The sequence below is a fragment of the Larus michahellis genome, chromosome 6 (genome assembly GCF_964199755.1).
Source record: "Larus michahellis chromosome 6, bLarMic1.1, whole genome shotgun sequence".
In the NCBI taxonomy this organism is placed as follows: Eukaryota; Metazoa; Chordata; class Aves; order Charadriiformes; family Laridae; genus Larus; species Larus michahellis.
In genome coordinates, this window is record NC_133901.1 from 5,347,274 (window position 1) to 5,370,214 (window position 22,941).

General features: G+C 39.2%; 1 protein-coding gene across 1 annotated transcript; it reads right to left on the reverse strand.

The window, feature by feature from the left end:
* Positions 1–5,149: 5,149 nt before the first annotated feature.
* On the reverse strand, positions 5,150–13,877 carry SAMD7 (sterile alpha motif domain containing 7). The gene is made up of 8 exons (XM_074590678.1): positions 13,775–13,877; positions 12,913–13,039; positions 12,612–12,748; positions 11,493–11,571; positions 8,635–9,314; positions 7,203–7,324; positions 6,324–6,434; positions 5,150–5,422 (listed from the first exon to the last, which is right to left on the reverse strand). The coding sequence occupies exons 1-8, from the start codon at positions 13,875–13,877 to the stop codon at positions 5,150–5,152; spliced, it is 1,632 nt and encodes a 543-aa protein (XP_074446779.1).
* Between the last annotated feature and the right edge of the window lie 9,064 nt (positions 13,878–22,941).

Below are 22,941 nucleotides of genomic sequence, written 5' to 3' on the forward strand. Positions count from 1 at the left end.
ACAAATCTCCAGAATTATCTTTCACTAAGAAGCTTCTTAAATACTTCCACTCTCGCAAGTTTCTTTTCATTTCTATACAACTCAGAATTATTTGATACATATAACTTATAAAAAAACGTAGTTGAACTAAGAATTAATTTCCCCTGGTTCTGGTCCTTTTGTAATTAATTTAATCTATTTCAAATACCAGCTTCGCTCATTGCAATAATACATTTTTATTTGAGCAATAACTGGTGAAATCTAATAAAGACGTAACTCTCCTGGTGCAGAGGGGCGTATAGCTCTTCCTAAAGACCACCGTCAATTCTGCTGGTCCAGCAGACCGTGCTGGAGTCAGTGAGGATGTACCTGGAAACATAAATCTGTTAAATGGAAAATCATCAATCCATTTTTTTTAAGAACCAGCTGAGGTTTTGGGGAAAAAAAAAAAGAAAAGGTTTGCTTGTATCTCTATTTTTGGCAGTGACAGGAGGGGAGGAGAAGAATTGTAATATTTAAGGATATAGCATTAGGAAAACAAATTGTTATTATTTTATAAAATAATAAATTTGTTGTTATGACTACAAGTATTTAAGATAAAAATATTTGTTATATAAAAATGCGATTCTTGAGATTACATATCTCCATTTAACAGATTCAACCAGAAGCCGGTGATTGCTTTACAGACCATCTTTCAGTGCAGACTGTTTAGAGATGCTGGAGGCCCATGAATCACAGACTGAACAGCGCTCTTCTCTAGCAGAGCTGTTTGAACCCTGTAACTGAAAGGTAATCAGCAAAGATGAAAACCAGATTGGCTTGATGCTTTCTTTTTTTCCCCTTGGTCAGCAGTGCTTTTTCTCTTTGCTGTTTTGGTTGATTGATTTTTATTTCAGTAATCCACACACGCAGATGACACATATATGTGTTTTTAAATTTTGATAAAGCAAATCATCTGTTCACGTCTTTGCTGTACTGTAGGAAAAAATACTGTATCATTCTCTCTACAACACGGACAATAGGTTCCTTTTTTCTACAGTCTAGGTAAAAGACTTTGCATTCTCAACCAATGGGGAAATTGTTGATTCGAGAAGAACATGTGGATAATAGCAGAACCAATGTCTGCCTGGAAGAATACAGACTTAGCTAAACTTGGCAATGGGTCAAAGAAAAGAACTGCATAAAGGCCAAGAAGGCAGAATAATTCTTGTGGCCTTAATATAGGTGATAGTAGGAGCAAAGCCTTCCCAAAGAAGGAAAAGAGACACACAAACGCAAAGGCAGCAAGCAGCCCCCTCCCCCCCAAATAAAAAAGCCCAAAGAAACGAAAAAGAAGAGCTGAGTTTTTCCCTTACCATGACATGTATTATACTGAAATTGCCACAGCGGTATAGCTATTTATTATAAAATGAAGCGCTTAATCAAAACCAAGCTTCACAGGCAGCAGAAACCTGATGAACACCCAGCCTCACAGGGCTGGCTTCTTATTCTCCAGTGAACGATAAAGGGCTTAGGACATTTATTATGCCATTATCAGAGGAAGGTAGCAAAACAAGAGCTGTATGTAGTTTTGGGTGCTTTTCTGTGAAATGTCTGAGGTTGAAGGTGACTCAAAACACTACATAACCGATCGACATTATATTAGGGTACTTGGAAAGTCTAAAATATGAGAAGTGTCTACTTAGTTTAAAAAAGAGGTGCTTTTAAAAACTGGAGGTGGTTATATTTTCTGTTTCACACTCAAAGGATAAATTAACATTCTGAAAAACTATTTTGTGTAGGAATCACAATTGTGTAAGGTCTGAGAATACTGAGTTTCGTAAAGTCCATATACAGATATGAGTCGGTTTGAAATATCATCCCCTTGTGGACCTAGCTGCCCGTTCTTATTTTCATGTGCTTGATTAGGATGACTGCTTGACTTGGACCAGGTGTGAATTCTGCCTAACTGTTGCACATTCGTAGCATTTTTTAAGAGATTTTTCACCTGAGGAATCAAGCAGAGAATTATCTGTTTAGGTCCGTGTGAATATGTATTCCACATCATCATTGTATGCAGCAATCATGAGGTAAGAAACAGGTTGTGGTGGGAAGGACAAGCCATTTATTCCTTTTCAGGACTTTCCTAAATCTCTTATTTATAGTACAGAACTATTTTGTTATATGTTTATTATAGCTTTTTATTTATCTTGTCTTTAACCTTGGCCCTATAAAAATAAAAAAGAAATGGAAGTCCCTGTCCTTGGAAGCCTACACATTCAGCATAGATACAGGCAAAACCAGATACTTCTACACCATCTCATAAAAAACATTCTCTTCTTCATTAACTGCATCACTATTACAGACTAATACAGCAATAGATGTTAAGTGAAACATTTCTAATGATGCCACACATATTAAAATACACCATCTGTGTCCCATTACGACTTTAGTGGCATAGCGAAAAAGACAAATGCAGTGGTGGCACAGGCACCAGAAAGTCATTAAGTAGCACAGTTCTGCTGGCTCTGTTACATGTTTGTGCTTGCTAGTTACACCCCTTTGCAGCTGGAATAAGCATTAAAAGTCAAAAAAGAGCTTGTAGCTGCAGAGAATCAGTAAGGCCTCCATGTTTACATATAAACATAATTCCTGAAAACACATCAAAACATGAAAGTATGGGTCTGTCTACTGATTCTATGTCTTTATTTTTTTCCCTTTTTTTTCATTCTCTCCAAAATGTTTGTAGGAGAAGAAACATTCATTACCAGTGGTATTTCCTTCATTAGAAATAGAATTGATTATGTCGGTTTAGGTAAATCCCTTTCCTTCCTATTCCACTCTACGGCTGTATGCAGTCCAGTGCATTTTGGCTGCTCTGACACATCTCCCCCCAGTACAGGAAGCCATGAAGTCATTCTTTTTGTCATTTTGGGAAGAAGAACCCAGTATGCGCTAAGGATCATATGGTTTTTTTAATTGCAGAAGTAGTACCAGACTGCAAAGTTTGCTTCCCAGCTTTGTCTGCTTTTGGTGTTGTTCATGGCTGAGCCATTTACAAAAATAGTCACGCTCTTCAGAACCAGATTTCAATCTTTCTTCCCTGGCATATGGGATTTCAAGTCAAGCTCCTCTGCTGTTACTTTAGAAAAACAAGTTCAGTTTTTTCATATCCTTGCTCTTAACAAGCCACCTGTACTTCAAGCATGCCGCATTTCACTTTGGAGGGGTAGTAGATAACCTCTGGCAGCTTTGCAGCGACATCTCGTGGCCTCGTTGACCTGGAAACATATCAGATATTCCTCTTCTAGGGTGGAGAAGGTCTCACGTGGGTTAAGTCAAATATTTCATACAACGAGGAGGTAGGATACCATTTGAAAATGAATTAATTAACTGTCTTTAATTAGATAAGTGACATTGTCAACATGATCGTCGATTGTACAAAAAAATAAGTTAAAAGTTGTTTCAGATGCTCAACAGAATTGGTGTCCCTAATTTTTTTTTTTTTATTTTAACAAGCACTTTTACTATATAAAAATATTTTTTCCCTCATGTTATATGAACAATCTACATTAAAAAAAAAATCACAATCTACTGTAAAATATTTTTTGGTGTAATTAATCCAAGATGTTACATGTTAAAATAACAGGTAAAAACCTTTTGAACAGAATATAATTTTTTACATTGACAATTGTGTTTCATCCAAAATCTGAAAAAGTAAACATTTATATTACCAAATTCAACATAAAACTCTCCAAGCTGCCTTACTAAGTTTTAAAGCCATGAAAAAAATGTAGAAAAGTTAATGAAGAGAACTGAGGTTAACACTTTTTGAAATTAATTGAGACAAACTAATTGCAGTCCAAGATTAATATTGCTGTTGTAGTTCTTTTAAACACTCACAATCTAAACAGCAGCGTACCTTTTGGTTTTTAAGTACTTGAAGCCACACAAACTAAACTAAGGGGAGAGAATCTAAAGTAGCAATAAACAGCAGATCTGCAATCTATCAACCTCAATTTACAGAAATTAATTTTATCAAAAGTATTTGTGTGTCCTTTGGAGTAAATAAGTGTTCTTGCAAGGAGGAGCATGGAAGACGGCACTGTAGTATACTGACTTCCAAAGCCTAAGTGGAAGACCAGTGTGTGACCAAACCCCTAAAGAGGGAGCAATGGTAATTCACCCAGAAAGCATAATAAAATGCTGGGGATTTATCACTAGCTAAAAACTCTATTTTGTGGTTCTTGTTTGCTGAGGTAATGAGTCACAGTGTCAGAAGTGAGGAGAAACTGTATTGTTGCAGAGAAAAAGGAGCTTTCAGGCTAAAATGGGTGGCCTCTTCTAAAATGAAGAACACTGAGCGTGTTGCTGAGCGAAGGGCTTTCTATGGCTTGCCCAGGTGAGCTGAGGGGAAGGCTGCTGTGGCAGAGTTTGGAAGGAACCGGGTGGCTCTGAGCCTGCTGCCTGCAGGAACCTTACTGTCCCACTGACTGGTCTTCATGGCAGAGTCTGCTGATGCTTCCTCCTAACCTCAACTCAGCTGTGCAATCACCCAAAGCAAATTCAAACCCCGTTGATTAGAATGCCTCAGAATGATTAAAATTGCTGCTGCACACGGTATTTTCATGTCCAGGGTTTAATCCGTGTATCTAATCTATACCCTGTATACCCTCCCCAGGCACTTAGAAAGGCTTAGTTCTAGAATAGCAATGTAATTAACTCAAATTGCTGAGTCTAGGGTATATTTCTCTATGTTCTGCAAGTAATTCCATACTCTCCCAATGAATTCTGCATAAATTTTGTTCAACAGAAGCAGAAGTCAGCTATGTGTGGAAGCTGTAACTTTTCCTTGTAGTTTCTCAGCAGAAACACACCGTAAGACAGACAGCGCACTCTGAGTCTCTGACATATTTCAGTAATCACACTGGACTTTAATGAAAAATTAAATTTACCTGTTAACTGTACTGGTGTTCTTTTCAATGAATTGCACTTGAAAGTAATTGCACTAACATGTAGTTGCATTTTTTTAATGCTTTTCATATACCGTAATTCCTCATGCTGCATTTGCAGCTTATTATTTCATTCAGCCCCAGTCATACAGAGGTTTCGGACTGTAGCTATCTTCTCAAACACTTTGTAACTAGAGGTTCCTGCATGGTTTAAAAACATTTTATGTCCTGGACTCAGCTCAACTTTTCTGAAAAGCGATCACCTGGAAGTCAGCCTGAGATCCAGCTGCATCACATGGATTTTCCCTGCTTTCTGAAACGATCTGTTCCACTGCTTTTGAAGTTTCTGGGTCTTGAGAGCAGGGACTATCCAGTGTATCGCCACTGCTGTTGCAGTGAAGAGGGGAGGCTATGTCGGAGGGCTGATCTGAGGGTTTGCCTGGAGCAGGTGGCAGGGGCACGGACAGAGGAAGATTCATCATGTAGAACACATTGCCAAGACGTCGGGACACCTTTAAAGACAAAAAGCACAATTGCAGCGATTGCTTCTTGAGACAGTGTTAAAGCCATTAAACATCACTGTCAGGTAGCAACGCCAGGGACATCCAGGAGATCCCAGCCATCTCCAAGGGTTGTCAGTGGTTAGCAACAGTGAAAAAAATCTCTTCCGTTTTCCCTCTCTTATATTTTTCTAGGCCCAGGTTCTTGTGGAGGGAGCTTGGTAATACTTAGCTTGGGAAATGGTCTACTGTGCTGGGCCGGACAGCAGGCTTCTCCTGCTCTGTAGGTGCTGTAGCACCCATGGGACAGAGCCAGCCAGGAGCAAGGAAGGTGGTTTTAATGAGAGAAGTGAGAGAGAGCAAGGGGTTAAAGAAAAGGAAAAGAACGAGGCAACAACAGAAACACACAGAGAGTTGATATTACTGGATGAAATTAAGAGCAGAAAACTTTAAACATGGACAGCCTGTCCGTGAAACATGTAAGACTGTATTCACAGAAAGGCTATAGAAGCCTCTACTTGGTATGTTTTAAAAGCCAGGTTGAAGCAAAAGCAAGTATGTATCCGAGCAGTTCTTACCAGCTGTGAAGGGAAAACAGGAGTGAAACTGAATTAGTTCATCAAACACATCTTTTCCATTTCCAACCTCTGCCTAGTCTCCAGTGCTGTTGTATCCTGACTCCACTTCAAGTGTCTCTCAGACTGACAGTCCTCACCTCCCCTTAGTGTCTCGCTGCATGCCGTTGTAACATGCAGAGGAGCAAAAGCAAACTATGCTGGAGTAATTTCTCTTCTCCTAATACTACAGTAGTTACCTTGTCAGTGTTTTAGTTTTGAAAAATTTCATCCCTTTCGCTTCTGACTCTTTCATGTCTCTGGGATTTGCCATTTTGGCATACATTTAATGATCATACCTGAGAGCGGATTTTTAATGCTGGTCCGAGTTTTAATCCCATTGTATCCAGGAGGTGTTCCTCTGTTAGCAGTGGGAGGGTTTCTCCATCAATAGCGTGGTCTTTAAATATCTTATGAAATGATAAAACACATCATGGTGTGCTAAAACAAACTTCACTAGTTATTTTTTATGCTTAATCCTGAGGCATACACAACAAAAGGAGGAAATAATAATTTTAGTGTTTTATCTTAATATTTATCTCTTAACTGCAGCATGAGGTCTCTTGTTTGGGTACGTGGATATCAGCACATTTGCCTTTAGCTTATCTACTTGTCCTTGGCAAGCGGGAACTTTGTAATGTTTCAATGTTAGTTAATTCTTTTGGGTTTTTTAGGAAGTGAGCAGCTTGCTACCAATGAAAGAATAGTATTGATCTTTATAAGGGTCTACCAGGAATATAAAGACTTCAACCTCTTTGCTTGCATTTCTAATGATATTTAATTTTTCAAATGGAATGATGCCTGTAAGAGCTCAGAGACAGTTGTTGGGTTATACCAATATCCAAGAATGCAAAATTGCTTTAATCTGCATAAAAAACTGTGTGGGGCACGTGGAGTGAAAAAATTAAGATACTTTTCTTATACTATTGTTTTGCTGCTGGTCCTCCTGGTATGTGTTGTGACCAACGACTCTAGATTGCAGCAGAAGTGCGTGTAACCTCTCAGAGCATGGACTGACTTTCCCTTTAAGAAGCAGGTGGCTTTGTGTGTTGAAGCACAGTAAAAACTGCTATTACATTTGTAACTTTTCAACAACCTCTAGCATTGACATTTGTTTGATGACCTTTAAATCTAGATGTTCCTAAAGACCTGAAAATGTGTTGAATGTCTATAATCACCTGGGCATAATCTGAACAGCCTGGGAGGCTAATGATGAAGTTGTATACATCATCAACAGTCCACTTGCGAATGTCTTCAATGGAAGAAATGTCTTCTCCATTCAGGATCAGGCCATGTGCTCCTTTGAGGAGGAAACACAAATGTTATGTTTTTAGGACTTTGCCGGCAAATTAATAGGAAATGACTGTTAACATGAGAATTTTTACAATTCTCCAGAACCTAATATACTAACAGCAATGTGCAGTCACAGACAGATACAGGAGTCCTAGACACCAAAATCACGAGATAATCAGTAGTAGCTGATTCTGGAGGGTTTTCTTTTGGTGGTGTCTTTTGTTTACTGCTGGCACTGTATGTAACAGTCACCACACATACAAAACATACTGTGGTATTTTCTCTAATGAGTACATTATCCAATGCTTCTGATTCTTTAGACTTTACTGTTATTTTGACTTGACTAATATTTCAGTAGGCCTTTGCTAGCCCATAATGCCTACTGTGAGTTAGAAGGACATATAGTAAAGTTGTGGGCAGAAGAGAGAGGGTAGCTCACAATTTCATTCGGCAATTTTGTTTTTATTGAATTTTAATTGAAAATCCTTTTGCCGACAGGAACTGAATACCTAATGTGCATTGTATGTTTTTCAGTGTTACATATGTCTTTGGTAGATGATCCTGGCCTAACACCCCAGCCTGTTCTCATTTCAGGTAATGGGAAGTTTTGCAGCGCTCATCCAATGGCACTGGTGCCTTTAACAAGAGCTGCAAAGCTTTGGAAACAATGATTCTTGCACAGTGGCTGGAGAGGCCTGTGTCTTACGCTCTGTTCTTGGAGAGGTCAGGTCTCAGGGATGTTTATTCCTAAATGAGTGCAGCTTCTAAGGGGATTCCTTGTCCTGTTTGACACACACAGGGGTATATTTAACGCTGTTACATTTCTCCCCAACCACCAGAAGGAGACGAAAGAATGTAAAACGTAACAGAATTGTGGAGAACCTCAAAGTCCTCCTAATTTGACAGCTTAGGGATGATAGGTGTGTTGTCCCCAGGGACTGACATAAACACAGGATGACATCCTACAGTGGTATAGTGCATGGCATAGAGGGTTGAAACAGTTAGGAGGCTGCTTTGTGACTCCTTGCTGTGCAATTGTGTTGTCCCGCAAAGTAAAGCACTGCTACCTAAGATGCTGAAACCTCCATTATGCCAGCAAGCAGCACTTTGCAGGTAGGGAAACCACTCTTTACCTTTGCTAACTTGGATTTACCAAGTTTTTACTATTTGCAGCATATTAATTCTATATTTAATTGCCATGACTCTATCAATCACACCAAAAATTTGCTTAAACCAGAGGGAAGAAATAAGAGAGCAAATTAATAAAAATAAATAATATCAACATGCCACTAACTGTAATCTGGAGACCTCACAAACCTGAAGGTAGCAATGGATTGCTGGGTACTGGAAATCCATATGGTAACGCTGAGAATGGGATTGCAGAAGGGTACATGTACTTGTCATCAAAAGCAGCACAGGAGCTATTAGATTCCTTCTCATTTGTGTTGCTGCAGCTGTTGGTTTCAGCAGAAATTTCATGAGTAGTACAGTTTTTTCTCAAGCCTTGTTCAAATTCTTTACAGTTTTTGGCAACTGCAGGTGGCTCAGTCTGGTTTTTGCTTTGTTCATGTTTGTTTGGTGTCTCCACCTCTGCTTCTTTCTTGTCGTCTTTCTCATCATCCACTACAGCTGAAGCAGGGTCTGTAGTTTTGTCATCAGCTTGGTTCTTTGTGCCATTGGCACTACAGTCTGCAGCTTTGTGATTTCCAGCTCTTCTCCCTGGTCGACGTCCCCTCTCCCTTTGCAAAGTGCTGACTGGAGGGTACGGGCTGGTTGCCATAAGCATAGCGTTGCCATGAATTTCATCAAGGGTGGTTCGGTGAACATATAAGTCGCTGGGAAGATGGCCTTCAGGTAGCCTGTGCCTGCCACGGAAAGCAATGGGACTAGCTGGCATCCCATGGTAAAGGAAAGGTGCTTCCAGGCCCAGTAGCCCTTTCCGATGAGCTTTCTCCATTTCTTTTTGCTGAAAAATAGCACTCATCTCCATTTCCATTCTAAGAGACACACAGAGCACAAGCAGTTAGGGCAGCTCAGTTCCTTCATCACCTTCAGTAGCAGATTAGAATTCAGAGAACTGAATAGGTAAGAGTACTGCTTTTTTTCTCTCTCCCCTATATTGCTATGTGTGAGAGGTCACAAACTGCAGATGGAATGGCAAACCTGGCTATATTTAGTGTGCTGCCAGATACATATAGTAAACTAAAAGGAAGAGAAAATATATTTTCCATATGATGCCTCTGGATAATAATTCAGATAAAAAAACTGTTATATGTATATTGACAACCCAGGCTTTATTACAGTGATTATGCTCAGCTGGGATTTGGAAAATTGTCTCCAGGGTCATAAGGGTCAAAGACTAAAGCAAATAAGTAATTTATATAACCAATAAGAAAATTACACTGAAAACTGGAAAATGGCAGTGATATTGTAAATTATAGATATAATTATTATATAGATATTATTATAGATATATAAACAATAGAACTAGAGTTATATTATCTATGGAACCTGTGCATACATTCAGAGTAAGCTAATGAGAGTAAGTCTCTTGAGTAACTCTCCATAGTGCCTGGCACCTGAGCATGGCTCTGAGAGCATGAAAAGGGTGAGATCCTGGTGCTAAGTGTTCAACCGATCTCACTTTCTTAACACTGCGATGAGGATAACAGGTCAGAGCGAGCCTGACTTTTAGGAGACTTCTCATTAATGTAAAATTGTCAGGAAAACTGATTGTTGCAAGGAGGAATGAGTTAATCACTCCATAACATTCAGGGCTTTTTCTCTGCCCTCTTTTCATCTTTGCTACAACCTCCGAATTACTAGTTTTCTGCTTTCAGAGATCCAGTGGAAGTGTTTTGTCTATGTACCACGTCCTTGTACATTTTGCCCAATTGTTATTACTTGCACACAGCTCTTGAGGTGGGGATAAACAGCAAAGAGCATTACATTCCTGACTGCTCCTCCAGATAAGATAGTCTGCTTCTCTGAGGACAAGCAGACGGGAGATCACCGAGCTTTGGTATGAGGCAGAGTGCCTTGGAGAACAAGGATTCGGGCCCAGGCGCCCAGCAGCACAGCTACAGCAAGGGCGGGAGATTATTTGCCAACATCTGATTTCTATAAAGGATGAAAGGAATAAGTATGGCTCTGGAGGTGTCATGTGCTACAGAAAGCAGTGTGAAGCTAGTGGAAATTGCCAGGATGGCAAAAGACTGGGGTAAAATGTTATCCTCTGGGTTTAGGCTGAGTTCTTTTCTGTTGGAGTTTTCCTGGGTTTGGTGGGCTGAGGGAAGAGCCTGAACAGGTAGGACAAGCTCTGAAGTGGCTTAGGGTATATGTGATGATCATGCTTCCTGCTTCCTATTTTACTTGTTCTTCTCAGTGTTTTTGCCGTGTGGCAAGAGCTATATGAAATGCGTTGCTGATGCAAATCTTGTGCTTGGAGGAGTTCTGTAATCAAGCTCTGCTGACTGAAGAGCTCAAAACACTTCTGTCATAATTCTCTTGAGATGCCTACTCAGAATTTATCTGTTCTTTGTTGTTACTCTTACTGTGTGAGGGTTGCTGCTGCTCAGTACTGTGTGCTGAAGCCCAGGGCAGGAGTGGTTGAAGGTACGAGTTCCTCTGTGGAAATGGTGTGGCTGTGAGAGAGGCCACTGGTGGTTACTTAACCATCTACTAATTACACTGAAACCGGTACAAATAACTGGACTCTCTCTATTCAGCCTGACATTCAGACTGTTTGGTTAAACTAGGAAAGCTGTCTACCCTGGTAGGGTGGAGATATAGCTAATCATCCCAAGCGCCCAGCTGTAGAGGCTTAAAACGTTGTGTGTGATAGCACACAGCTGTAAAGTTTGAATTTGTTTCTGACTTTTTGTAACTTCAGGGTGTTTGGATCCAGAGTTCAAGGGCTGGGGCTGAAGTTTGTAGCTTGCTTGTTTCTTTGTCTTATATTGTTTTAAGGCTAAAAGCAGAATAGGGACAAGCAGAAGGTTTAGTAGCTTCAGACCTAAAAAGCTAAGGGTCTTCTGCTTCTCTGGGTGACTTGAAAAAGTATCTCAATCACTGTAAATAAAAACCCACAAAAAGTCTGTGAGTCAGTAATTTCCAGCTGCCTTTGCTGCCCTAATCCTGGCATGCACCTCAGAACAAAGTTTACTATTGATTACCTGGCAATATTTTGCTTTTGAACCAGCTCCTGTCTTCTGGCCACAGCTTCCATGGATTCTGGTTGCAGAAAGCTATATCCTTAAAGGGAGAGGAGAAAAAAATCTTGAAAATTTGCTTGTTCCCTCAGGCAAATGCACAAACCCAAAGCAATGCGGAGACACTTTAAAAAGCTTTTTAAGACTTGAACTATGTGCTTCACCAGGAAGCTGATGTGGCTTAATTTGTATTCATTGCTTTGGGAATATGTAGTAGAAGCAGGAAGCATCAGGTGTTTGCAGGATCAGATCTGTAGTTGGTGACTTATGTCTTTGAAGTACATATAGTTGCTCCGAAAAGAATAACCAACGGTTAAGCAAAGCAAACCTGCTCCTTCAAGACTGTTTTCAGCCTAGATGCCATGTAATTTTAAATTACATTTTCTCCTGAGGGAATCTCTGAGATCCACATTAGTGGGCGGGAAAAGCTGAAGCAAGAAATTTTTGTTTATAGATCTATATGGCATTGAGAATTTATTCACTTATCCCCAAAAAGGAACTTTAAGATGTGACTTCTTTGTATAAAGTGACTTATAAGTTTGTGTACATTTATGCGCAACATGATATGTGTGCCCCAGTTGTGTTGCCATGCTGTGATATGTAGCCTTCCCCTTAGAGCTGTGCCCTGTAATTTTGAGCTTTTATTAAAAAGACTTGTAGTTGCCCTGCATGAGGACAATGGCATGTGATATTATGATTAAAGAATATGATCAGTAAAGTAGTCTTTTAAAACAGACAGAGTTAAATGTAGCAAAAAGTGTTGTTGGTTGGACTCATTTGTTTAGCTACAGCCTTCTGTTTAGGTGTGAAAATGCTTTGAAAATACAAAAGGAAAAGGAGAGTACACAAACATGCAAATGATTTTGAAAACAGTGTATTTAGCAAAAGCTAAAATGGATGTGTTCAGACTTACACTGGCACAGTTTAGAATCTTTGGTAGGCAGACTTCTTTTAGTGAGGCTCTTTTTCCAAAGAAAAACTGTTTATTGACACTACTGATAACCCTATGAAAAACTAGTAGGTGCAGTTTGCTTTCTTGTTTGCATGCTATCACTTTTCAGGATGCAGACAATGCTTTGTTACCTGGGCCTGGGTAAACACGGTTGGACAATATGTTGGGCATGTTTGCGTGCTGTGGGACTGTGGGTCCAAGGTGGGACGCTATATGGATTTGTCTTGGGTCAGCTGATGCCATCATTTCAGTCGAAGGTAACAGATCTCTGAGAGGACATAAACACACAAAGAGGACACACACATCTCTGAGAGGACACACAAAGGACACAGTTTAGTTAAGAATAATCTAAGATCTTGATATGCCCTGGTACAGCACATGTACGGTTATTCTCTAAATGCAGTGTTGTAATAGAGAGGTGGTGCAAAATACCTGTCTACCAGTCGAGGCTCAAACTGGGAGGGAACTGCCTGCATTCTCTGCTGGCCTGCGCCCATTAGCTGAGGGTTTACTGCCATCAACTGATTTCTCATTAGCATCTCTTGCCGCTGCCGCAGTTCTGCCACAAAGCATATACAGTTCTGTTATCAATGTAGTAAATTAGAAAGTGATTCTGTCTGTGGTATAACTTTACCAGAAAAAAAAGGCTTTTTCCTCTGTGCCAGCATTTTAGTATGTTAGCAAATCACACTTTTTTTTTTTTAATAGCGGCGACTAAAAAAGATGTTTCCACTGCCACCTTAACCACTTTGTTTGAATAATGTAGATTTATACAATCAAACTGCAGTAAAAATAAACAGGATGTGCACAGTCAAGTGTACAAAAGGACAATTTACAATTAACAATAATTCATGTAACACTATGAAGCAGAAGAGAATAGCCAGGAATGTTAAGTTCTCTGCTTGAGAGAGTTTGCATTTCTAATACAGTTTTATTCTTCGAAAAATCTTATTAGCTGAAACCTGCCCCGTCATGAGACAGCAGCTCTAGAAAGAAGAGCCTGCAGTAGTGAACCGGAACCTCATAATGTCCAGCTATGGCTTTTGTTGCTGAGGTTCTGTGTGACCTTCACTCTTCGTCCAGATGCTTAGCGTCTCTTGGTCAAATTCTGAATGCCAAGAATCCCCCACGTTGACTTTTAACTACCTTAAGAGAAATGTTTATTCAGGTACTCCTAAGATAAATTTCAAATACCTTTTAAAGACATTAAACCTTTTACTGTCTGTTTCTTGTGCATTGTACAGATATTAGCAATCCTATAAACAAATGCGCAGTTAGGTTTCTTCCTGCTTACCTCCTGCTGCCATGCCACTTGCTAATCGGTATAAGTGCTTTTCTTCTAGTGTTCCTTGTTCCCCCAGGATAGACATTTTTCTCATGTGATCTCGTGGAGTCATGCTGCAAGGAGACAGCAACAACTTTTCTGTTGTAAAGAATGGGAACAGCAGGCCGAAAGAAAAGCATAAGACATCCAACAATGTAAGAAACAGAGCAGGTTATACAGGTTAATTTCTCAGATAAGCAGGTAGGCCTTCTGCCAGTCACAGCTGTAGCTTTCAGCTGTGGATTGTATTGGTTACCATATAGAAACCTTCTGTTTTCAGGACAATACAAATCTTGCCCTTATTTATACTGAGTTGTTCAGTGTCCTTGGTTCTTACTACGGAAGGAAAGTCAGGATGTTGGGAAATATCAGCTGCTCAAAAGGATGTAATTAAGCCAAAGTCTTTTGCCTGCAGCCCCTGGCGTATCACAGCAGCCCTAAGAACTGACATGTACTCATACTCAGGAAGGCTGGTATCGTTGCTTTAATTTGGGAATTGTAATAGTTTGGAGCCCTGTCTACTCTAAATTAAGTGAAACAGATGGAAAGAAATGGTAGAAATAAGCTGTTCCAAATGACATCAGCCACTTAAGACTGCCAAATGAAGTAAAAAAAGGTAAAAGAACATGCTTTGTAGTGATGTGATAAAAATAGCAAGGCTCAGATTAATTACCCATGTATGTACAGGTAAATAAAGCCAGACGAAAAGTAGAAATCTAGACCAAAAATTAATACACTACAAATGAGTAGTGGATAGTTGTACTGTCACTGAGGTGGATTGTGTGAGCAGTTCTAAGTCTGTCCAAAGGGGAAGGTGACTAGATTACAAATGATCCTGATACCAGGGGAATGAGTAACCATAGTATGTCCTGATAAGGATTTTGGGGGAATGATCTACAGCAGAATTATTTGTACAGATAGGTTATAAAGGAAGTAAGTCCTGTAACCCACAGCCCTGTGTGGGCTGTTAAAGCATCCCACACAGGATAGCTTTTTAAGTCGAGGGGTTGGCAGAGGGAGCAGGCTAGCTCTAAAGGCAGCAGGGGCATCTGTACATTAATTTCAAACTAGATGTGATGCTTAAGTGTTCTCATCCTGTGTCCAGAGAGTTACAGCTCCATGAGTTCAGCTGGCATTTGGTATAGGTAACAGTGAGGGACACCTTAGAAATGCAAGCACAGAGAATCTACCAAAGCCAGAGAGCTCAAGTGAATCATGCCTTTCTGAACCTTTCCATGAAAGCCAGTAAACAGAAAATCACTGAGAAACAAGATCTGAGTGACAAGATCTAAGGAACAGAGGATTGACTGTGCCACTACGGGCAGTGGACTCCTCTCCTCTGGGTCTAGTTTGGGACACAAATCCCATGGCAGGGAAACCATCACTGACAAATGTCCTGACAGCAGCTACCTTCCACTTCAGCTGAGTGCTGACAGCTGTGGAATTCATGTTAATAACCACTCCACAAAGATATGATCTCTGAAGCACAAACGGCCAATACCATCCAGAGCTCTGCATGGCTTGACTTTTTATGGTTTACTTGCCAATTTGCCTTTAGCATGTTGTGATAATGCTATTACATTAAAATACCAGTCTTCTCGAGGGGTCTTAACTACCTTTTGCTCAGGCTTTTCTCATGTATTTTCATGTTTATGCCAAACTTGCTTACTTTGCAGGTCAAAACATATTTTCATTTTTATCCTTTGTTGCCCCTGCTTCTAGCCTTACAAAGTCAATGCCTGTGATTAATGGTGTTGGGGTGATAAAATCCAACTGTGGGACCAGTTGTGCATTTGTGACCAGCGCAAAGGCAGTGGATTTGTACAAGTACCAGTGAGATCAAACACAGCTTGACATGTTAGCATTATGAGTACAAGACAGATCCAATTGTCAATTGGTTTGTTTACCTTTAAAACCAGGTACCTAAGATACAGAAATTCATTAGAAATAGTAAGCAGGAACAACCAAAATTCCCTTTTTCACAGCCAGTCCTTCTCCAAAACAGAGACGAATTTTAAAAACTGTTCATTATCTAAAATCTGATGGAAGCCAAATGTTGTATTTTGTAACCCAAACCGTTTATAAGTCAAAGTAATAATTATAACTCCTTTTATTGCTTTTGGCCTATTGATGAGCTACAAATAAATTTAAGAGAAAGCTATCAATGTAATTCACATGCTTCAGGAGTTTGCCATTCCCTTGGTATGGTGAAGATACTTGGTCTCAGCCTCAAAATGAGTTTTCCAAAAGGTAGACGAGTTAGTCATTTCAGCCATTCAGACTGAGAGTAGAGACTATACTTGGACCACACAACTGGTGGTCCCTCAAAATAAAAAGTTCTTTACACTTATAAATGTTGTAAATGCTAGATTCTGTGTTGGCCAGGACTCAGGTCTTCCTGGAAGCAGACAAACCCATCAAATCCAAGAAGAGCACCATGTCCTTTGTTCTTGACGTATGTATTTGAGCATGTGCTGCTGGACATGTTTCCATTTGCATTTTATTTTTTTTTTTAGGGTACTTTAGACTTAAAGCGGTTTAGGATGCTGGGTGCTTCATGAAGAGCATTTGAGCTGCCAAAGTGCTTCTGAGCTGCTAAAGCATTTTAAAGCTCAGTACTAAAGCGATTTAGTGCTGAACTAAACTTTACAGCAGCTCAAAAAATAGATGGCAACTGGGATGATGGTATTTGCCATACCATATTGGTCCAGTGAGCCATTTAGGTGGCTTCCTTTCATGGATGGGTGGCCATGCATTAAATATTCTGTAAAACAAAGCTGCAATTTTAAACTTCATGCTAGCTTCCTTACAGCCTGGCCTTTGGCCTTTGCCTGGTGCGCCTAACTAGAGAATATGAAGGTGCAAAGCAACAGCAGAGGTCCAGATAGACATCATGGAAAAAAACAGGAAGTTTTAACCTTGTTATTCTAGTAAATCAAAAAAAAAAAAAGTAATTAAAAGCTAGTATTAATGCTAACAAAGTTTTGTTTGTCAGATGACTCACAAGCTGTACCACTTTTGCTTTTCAGGAAATATTAAAATGTTCTAGTCCCCTGTTTTAATCACAGTTATGAATAAACTTTATTCTGGGGAAGCTGACCCTGTGTGGGAAAAAGACATACAAGTAAAAGACACTTTTCTTTATCAGACCTACCTACTACTTCTACACTTTTACTGCTGTAGTAACACACCTCACTCAACTCCCCCCTAAAATCACACCTGTGACTAAAATTATTTGATACAACTTTAAAGTGTAGAATCATGGAAAACCTAGTGGGAAAAGACCCACCTATTCTGACCCAAATCCACCACCTCCGTGTGGGATCCCACACATCCTGCCTGTTCTGACAGACATCTACCAACAACCAAGCAGTAGTAACTCTGTTAGAAACCAGTAGCACCAGTATTCCTGTGTTGTTCTCTGTATAGTCTGTGCAGTTGCCAAAACAAGCCGGGGTTTTGTGTTGGATGTGAAGTATGTTATATTGTCTGTTGACAGGTACTCTCTTACATAGCCTCCTTTCAGAGCTGAAGCAGAAACTATTTAAGATCATTCTTTAAATCTTTTTTTTTTTTTTAAGTGAGGTTTTCTTTTGAACTCTGGCATTTTCTACATTTCAGTGAATGGAGGATACCATATACAGCAGCATCCATAGTGGATTTGATCCGTATTTATTGATAGATTATTATCCACTAGATGACCAAGATTCACAGAGCATCGCTTCGGGCAACATTAATTGCTTCAGGTAACGTGCATCACATAAGCAGCTTAGCCTTGCAAGGGTAGACTAGGTGGTCTGTTGGTTTGATGTGGAAAAGATATAGTATTGAAACAAGTCATGGAATAATATGACTTGAAAGTTCATTGGTATCTTCTTCCACTAAAGCTGTAGTTTACTGCTTCCACTGACCCAGTTTTTGGATCATTGTAAGCCAAAAGGAGGGTTTGATTCCTTAATGAGGTTTTCACTGGAGTTACTCCATGAAGTCATTCTGTTTGGTTTTTTTTCCATTGGTGTGCCAGTCAATCCTATCTAACTTAGCTTGGATTTCTTCTCAGATATATAGAAATAACTCTGGTATTTTTTCATGTGTTATTTCTACTGAAATTCTATTCTGTTTTCCCTAGCTGAATGCTAGAATATCAATATGGTGTAAATTTTACTTAAAGGACGCATTTTGTATGTATACGTCATCCACATTAAATTGCTTGTTTATTTCCCTGAATTTCCTGTTCAGGGAAGTATTGAATTGATTAGGTAGGATAAATAGTTAGCTTAATAAACTAAAGACTTGTGTGTAACCCTGTGTCAGGAGGAGATACTGAACTTGACTGATCTATGTTGTTCCATTTGGAAAAACACCTTTTTTGGTTACTTAGATGGGGTTCTGATTATGACTTGAATTTAGGGTACTTAAGGTTCATACTATTTCCATAAAAACTAGCCTGTTAGAAACCAGCATCAGCAAAAAAAGATCTCTGAGGGAACAGGGAAAGTATATTTCTGATACATATATTAGCTAGGATTTGAGAGTAGCTCAAAATCTTGCATCAGGGTTCATATAAATTCATACACACCAGCTGTCCAGTGTTACATTCATATATGGCTCTTCTCTGATCCTATTGCACAAATCCTGGCTGTACAGCACATTACGGGGATGAAGACAAGTTAATCTCTACCTTTAGAGTCTTACCCTTAGCAAACCCTTCTTGGCAGCAGGCAGAACCACTCACCCAGTACTAATTCTGTCTCAATTTATTAGATGAGAAGTGGCAAGACACGAATTTCATGAACCAGAAGCATTTGCAAATCTAATCACGCTGTATGCGGTTTCAAAATGTCTATAGCAGTCTGTGTATCTATGATATTAATTGCATTGGCAAAATACAGTAAGTCTTAATGGAAGACTTATTTTTTTCAGGTAAGTGCATTAAGATATCAATAACTAATACTGCTTTTATTTACATCAAATGCATAGAATTAGCATTTTAAAAAGCGATGTTTAGTATACCTTTGCAGTGGCTCCACAGACTGTTTGGAAGAAGCTCATTATTTTTTAAAATGCTCAGGTAAATCTGTGTCAGAGAAACCAGTTAAACGTATAATATGAACATGTATACGTGCATATGAGTGAAGTATATGAATAAACTCATACATAGTCCATTTCCACTGGCTCCCTTTTTAGAAAAGGCTCTCCTGATTACTTGAGAAGTCAGACGCTGTTTTAAAAAACAGATAAATATTCCAATATTATTAATACTCTAATGTTATTAACTGTAGTATCAAGGGTTCTTGCCTTAAACCTATGCTGAGTCATAAAGCTAGAGACTGTATTTTTCAAGAATGCACAGTCAGCAAAATAAGTTACTTTTGGAAAGCAAGAAAGCAATTATACCAACATTATGTCATACAGGAGCATGAAATATGTCTTCTTAATTGGGGTAAGGTACCATTGGGCTACAACCGAGGGCTAAATTCTAATCCTAGATACGCGGGCACAGACTGCTCAGAGACTGAGATTAGAGTGTAATCCTAAAACTGGATTGAGAACGATACATTCCTTAAAGAAAGGAAAATAACTATATTTATACTGTGCGTGTCAGCCAGTAAAGTTTGCATTGCATGCCTTTACACTGAAATGAAGACATGGATGTTTCACCATTTTTGAGCTAGCTAATTGGTTAGATTGCAAGCAGCAAGTCACTTTTTTTTTTTTTTTTTTCTTAAAAACACACTGGTCTCAGGAAGAAATCAAGGCTTAATATTGACAAACTTAATCTTTCAGGAACTAAGTTAGGTTCACAATAGAAGTTCGTCTTGTTCCCACTGGAATGGACGGGGACAAGGGGAAACTGTTATTCCTGTGTGCTGCTAAGGCAACAGTCAACTGACTGCATTGACTAAAACCAAAGGTGGAGACGCACCATGCTGAGCACAAACACCCAGCAAGGGCCCTCAAAGCCTACTAGGTGAGCCGGACAGATGGTGGAGGAAAAAGAAGCCGCCCTGCCATTTGATATGGCATTGGAGGCATAGGGATACAGGAGGACAGTAAGCAGCTGAGGTGGGAATTGTGCTTAGCGCTTCTCGCTCTCGGCTCGGTGCTGTAACCACAGGACTGATTTCTGCAGAACCACGGTGCTGATATTATTCATTTGTATTTTTGGCAGCACCCAAAGCTGGGATCACACTGAGTGCTTTAACTATGCCTTTTAAGTAAAATAACTAAGCAAGAACTAATGAAAATAATGGTTCTGGCAGAGAAAGTGTGTGCATGCACACATATGTACACCCACCCTGTATCCTGATAAACCGGTACATGGAGAAACTGCTTACAAGGGGTGAGTCTCTCTATTACACTGGTTATATATACAGAGATAGAAGCATGATGTAATTTGTTTTCCCTGTGGATTTATTTCATAATTGGGGATGACATTTGAAACGTTATCCTCTTGTCTTTGATTCTTTTAGAAACCTGAAGATTGCAAAATGTGGTGTAACTGGAATCAGTTAAAGGGAAACTAGACTCTGTAAGTTTTAGTTTTTAATCATTTCTACTTTTAAAGCATAAAAAAGAAGTTTTTTCTTTTTTTATTTTTAAATATTGGAAATGGAAGGCTTGGGATGGAAAGCTTTCTGACAATTGGAGAGCAAGGCTGGTATTTCCAAATGAATTGCAGTTTAATTTCAGTGGGATTTGTGTCTCACTTTAACGTGAAATACTAGTGCAAATGACAACACTTCCAGTGCCAAAAGAAACCAGGTACTGGAAAGAGGAACGAGTTTTAGGAAGGCTCTTTGAAACTATTTTTATTTAACAACTCTTTAACTTCACTGGCTAAGAGTTTGAATCTAGAAAACTTGTACTGGATGCTCAGTACCTTCCCTTTTCAGTTAGGATGTTAAATATTGCAGCAGTATCCATTGGACTCCCCCAAATCCTCGGATTAAACAGAAAACTGCATTTGATATGTCTTATACCACTATGGTAAAGCAAGATGGTGCAGGTTTTTATCATTAATCACTTCAGGTTAGCTTGCTTTGTTACAAAACAAAAGACAGCAGCCACTCATCTTAAAAAATATTTGCAGGTATGTCAGATATGTCGGATACTAAAACCACTGTTATTTTCCAAACTCATATATGAAGTCACAAGTTTTAATACAAACTTTTTCCCCTTGTGAGATTAACATGTGAAATTGCACACCTGATCCTGTAAACAGACTCAGAAACCAGTGTCTTGAACAGACTGAGCATTTTCAGATCCAGTATGAAGGATCAGACCCTGATGAAATTACTCAAGTCAGAATTGCCTCTCTCTCTCTCTCTCTCTCTCTTTGTCTATCTCTGGAGCACCAAGGAGATACAGAAATTCGCATATTCTCTAACTGAGGAACTTGAAATTTTAGCTCTGAAGGCAGTATAAAGTACCCAAGCCTTTCTCAGTCTACAGTTAATTCCGCCCACATACTCAGATAATAAGATGTAAGGAACCTTCATCACGTTATGATATTTTTTTTACAAAATATATCACACCGCATACATTGATGTTCCACAAAGCTGCTAGCACTGGGGTTTGTTACGACAGCTATGCACACAAGCAAAATTTTAATTAGATAAATCTCATGTAGCCTAAACCAGCCAAATATATCTGCACACTGATTTAGAAAATCCACTGCTCCAGGAAGTATCTGTAAAATATTAAGATTTTTCTATTGTACTTTAAAAAGATAAATTCACACAAAGATTAAGCTATATATATTAACAATCAGGTAGCTTTTAAGAATATTTTGTTACGGTTAGACAAGACAGTGAAACATTTGCGCATGTACATTAGGCAACTCAATCTGTATCCGAAGTTTTCTAGAAAAATACTGAGTATGCAACGACAAGCCTTCCCAAAGTTACATCCTCCATTTGTGAAATAGATCTTTAAATTTTCCCAAAATGATCAAGTTTATGTCATAAAAATACAGCATTTCCACCTGAATATGCAGGATTATTTACCCATAAGAACACATATAGCAGATTGCTGAGAAATCAAAACATAGTTAATCACATACTTTGCTTTTTCTGTCACCCCTGCCAATTCCTAACTTTACTCTCTGCAGTAAATGCTGCTCTTAAAGAAAAACACCATGAAGAAGTCTGCTTTGATCTGCCCGGTTTCTGTCATGAAATAAGCCTTTCCTATCAAAATCTGAAAAATCATACACCTCTTGGTATTGCTTAGCAGTTGTTGCATCGCCATTTACATTAAAAAAATAACACTGTTTTATTTCATGTATACTTACATCTATTGTGAAGACCTTAGTTTTGGGTAAAATGAAGACACCATGAACATCCAAGAGTATGTGCCTTCACTATAAGTCTTCCTTTCAAGCTGCCTCAGTAATGTGATTGGCAGCTTTTAAAACACATCAAGATTAACATGTCAAAAACTGCCTTAACTAACGCTGACTTTACTTTAAATACAAATTGAACTTATCTTGATTAGCCCTCATCCCTGCTTCTAAGCCCTACCCACTCTGACATCACAAGCCCTTCTCCAATACCATCCCCTAACCAGGCTGTAAAAACATAATTACAAGAAGAGCACTACACTGATCTGATAAACCTATTTCACATTTAACCTGCTAAGCTGTTGTTAGCTTTTAAGATGCTTGATGCGTTCACTTAAAATCTTCCTCTTCCAACAAGAAATACGAGAGAAGGTTAACAATTGCCTAGCTCTAATGCATTGCGTTACCTCTTTATGCTGATTTTTAGGAAGGGCATACTTCTGACTGTTGGCAAGCAGTTACCCCAGAACTGTGTTACCCCAGAACTGTGTATCCGATTGGATTGGGGGGAACTAGAAGATGGAAATCCTGTTAAGCATATTGTGAGGCTAACAGAGGGATCAGATGGTTATACCGCTCAAGCCAGCAGTTTACTCTTTAATTCTCACTGTCAGTGAGTTAGCTCACAGAACGAATGCCTGGTAAATGGCAGATTTTAAAATATAAGGGAGTGGTTAGTTTCTTCTAATATCCATGTCAGCTGATGGGACATCAAGGTTGAAGTTTGTTAATCCCTTGTTCACCTGCTGAAAGTTCATCAAGTGCATGCTGCAACAACAAAAAACTGTCCCTC